The sequence below is a fragment of the Syngnathus typhle genome, linkage group LG16 (genome assembly GCF_033458585.1).
Source record: "Syngnathus typhle isolate RoL2023-S1 ecotype Sweden linkage group LG16, RoL_Styp_1.0, whole genome shotgun sequence".
In the NCBI taxonomy this organism is placed as follows: Eukaryota; Metazoa; Chordata; class Actinopteri; order Syngnathiformes; family Syngnathidae; genus Syngnathus; species Syngnathus typhle.
In genome coordinates, this window is record NC_083753.1 from 2,152,501 (window position 1) to 2,155,145 (window position 2,645).

Consider the following 2,645-nt stretch of genomic DNA (forward strand, 5'->3'; position numbering starts at 1 on the left):
AAATACTCTGGGAACACCACAAATCTCGCCGCACATCTAAAAAGAAAACACGACATCTCTCCCTCAAGCAGCGGCCGCGAAAACAACACAGACACGACGCCCTCCGTGAGCACATTTTTCCCCCAAATGCTAAGTAAAAACTCTAAACGAGCTAAATCCATCACTGCTGCAATTTCATATCATATCTGTAAAGACTTGAGACCGTTTAGTAGCGTGGAGGGTGAGGGATTTTCCGAGTTAATGAATACGCTAGAGCCCAGATATACAATACCATCGAGACAGTACTTTAGTGAAACATGTGTACCACGTCTATATACCCGTGTTAAAGCGGAGGTATTACACGAACTAAAGGAAGCAGGACGGGTTGCTATCACTGCAGATGGATGGACTTCTCGCTCAACTGAAGCCTACATTACGGTCACTTGCCACTACATTGATACAGCATGGACATTGCAGATAAAAACCCAGCTCTTGTAACTGACAATGCCAGGAACATGACCGTAGCAGGAATAGAGGCGCATCTGTCACCGCACATAAAATGTTTTGGACATACTATCAACTTGGCAACTCAAAAAGGACTCAAATGCAATGATGCTGCCTGTCTTTTAGGTAGAGTACGCCGTGTTGTGAGTTTTTTTCACCGCAGCACGCTGGCCAATGCTGTGTTAAAAGAGAAACAAAAACTACTTGATCTCCCACCACACAAACTCATCCAAGATGTCATCACACGTTGGAACAGCTCGTTTGATATGGTGGAGCGTTTTTTGGAGCAACAGGCTGCTGTGTGTGCTGCACAGCTTGATCAAAAAATCAGAAAGTCCATGAAGAATGATTTACAAACACTAAATGAAGATGACATATCCACAGCTGAAGAAATTATACAGTTACTGAGGCCTGTGAAAACTGCAACTACAATAATGTGTGAGGAGGCACAACCAACTATCTCAGTCATTGCTCCACTGAAAAGTAAATTGATTGAACATTTCAGTGTCTGTGAGGATGACATGCCACTGATCAAAGAAATGAAACAAACAATGGCCAAAGAGCTCAAGCATCGTTACACAGATGTCCAAGAAGTATTAAACACTGCAGCTGCCCTTGATGCAAGATTCAAGACCCTGCCCTTTCTGTGCAAAGAGGAGAGGGATGCCACATTCAAGAATATCATAAATGAGGCTGCACACTTGTGGGACCAAAAAGTAAGTAAGATTAAATACTAGCACATGATAAACGTATTACCAGATAATTATTAACAATGCACATCTTTTATCGGTTCATAGGAAGACACACAGGCTCATGATGCCACTGCAATGGAGGAAACTCACACAACACACCCATCTGAAGAGGCATGTGATGATGAGTTCCATGCTTCAGGTGTGTATTTTCTGCATAATTAAATAACACCTAATTATTATAAGTAATTAGGTGTTTGTTTTCTGCATAATTATTATAAACCTGAGCCCTAAAACGATGTTTGTGTTTTTGTGTCATTTTAGAATATGTTCCTGTCTCAAAAAAAAACAAAGCAATGGAGGATCTGTTTGGGGACACATACACTGCGAGCAGCAACTTCGTGAAAACATCCAAGCAGCTGGCAGAGATGGAAGTAAATAGATACAAAGAGACTGAATTATTAACACTCAAAAGTAATCTGTTAGAATGGTGGGGAAGTCATGAAATGGAGTTTTCCCTCCTTGCAAATCTAGCCAAAACCTATCTCTGTATTCCTGCAACAAGCGTGCCCTCCGAGCGTGTATTCAGCACTGCAGGTGACATTGTCCGCTCAGAACGTAGTGTTTTGACACCTGAGCATGTCGATCACTTGATTTTCTTGAAGAAGAACCTAACAAAGAACGCACTATCATAAATCTCAATGCACTAAGCAAACATGTGACAAACTACTTTTGATTTTTTTACTACATGTTGTATTATTGTCCATATTGAACAGTTCAAAGAGTAAACAGCGTGTAATGTTAAAATTCTATATAAAGAGTTATAAATTAAGTTATTTTTGTTTCATAGAAGAGTTAAATGACAACATACATATTTTATTTATGTATAGTTCTCTGGTATTGCAAATGTTTTTTTTTGCATTTGGGTGCTCAAAGTGTAATGTTTACTACTTTCATTATAAAGAACTTGTTTTTGTTTTGTTCAGTAATGCACTTTATCATAAATTCCAATGCACTGAGCAAACATGTGACAAACTACTTTTGATTTTTTACTACATGTTGTATTATTGGCCATATTGAACAGTTCAAAGAGTAAAGAGTTGGATGGTCAAGTTGTAATGTTTACTACTTTCATTATAAAGAACTTGTTTTTGTTTTGTTCAGTAATGCACTTTATCATAACTTTATCATATCACTTTATCTACTTTGTATACTACTAAATGTAATTTCCTAAATAAAGAGTTTGCAGTACCTTGTTGATTTTGCGTATGAATTGTTATAAATCAGGATATTGTTCTATATTTTCTATTTAAAAAAAAAATATATCGATCGTGGAGCACTATATCGCGATATATCGTGATCGAATCGCAGCAGGCTTTAAGATATCGGCAATAATCGTATCGTGATTCTTAGTATCGATATAATATCGTATCGTGACAAAACCCGCGATTTACACCCCTAATATATATATAT

General features: G+C 37.8%; 1 protein-coding gene across 1 annotated transcript in view; it reads left to right on the plus strand.

The window, feature by feature from the left end:
• Positions 1–2,423, plus strand: part of LOC133169700 (E3 SUMO-protein ligase ZBED1-like) — a 2,624-nt gene extending 201 nt beyond the window's left edge. Inside the window, exons 1-3 of the mRNA XM_061302104.1 lie at positions 1–1,199; positions 1,281–1,374; positions 1,497–2,423. The exon at positions 1–1,199 is cut by the window's left edge and continues 201 nt beyond it. Of these exons, the coding sequence (XP_061158088.1) occupies positions 444–1,199; positions 1,281–1,374; positions 1,497–1,867 (1,221 nt within the window). The 5' untranslated portion in view covers positions 1–443 and the 3' untranslated portion in view covers positions 1,868–2,423. The remainder of the gene's footprint in view (positions 1,200–1,280; positions 1,375–1,496) is intronic.
• The last annotated feature ends 222 nt before the right edge of the window (positions 2,424–2,645 follow it).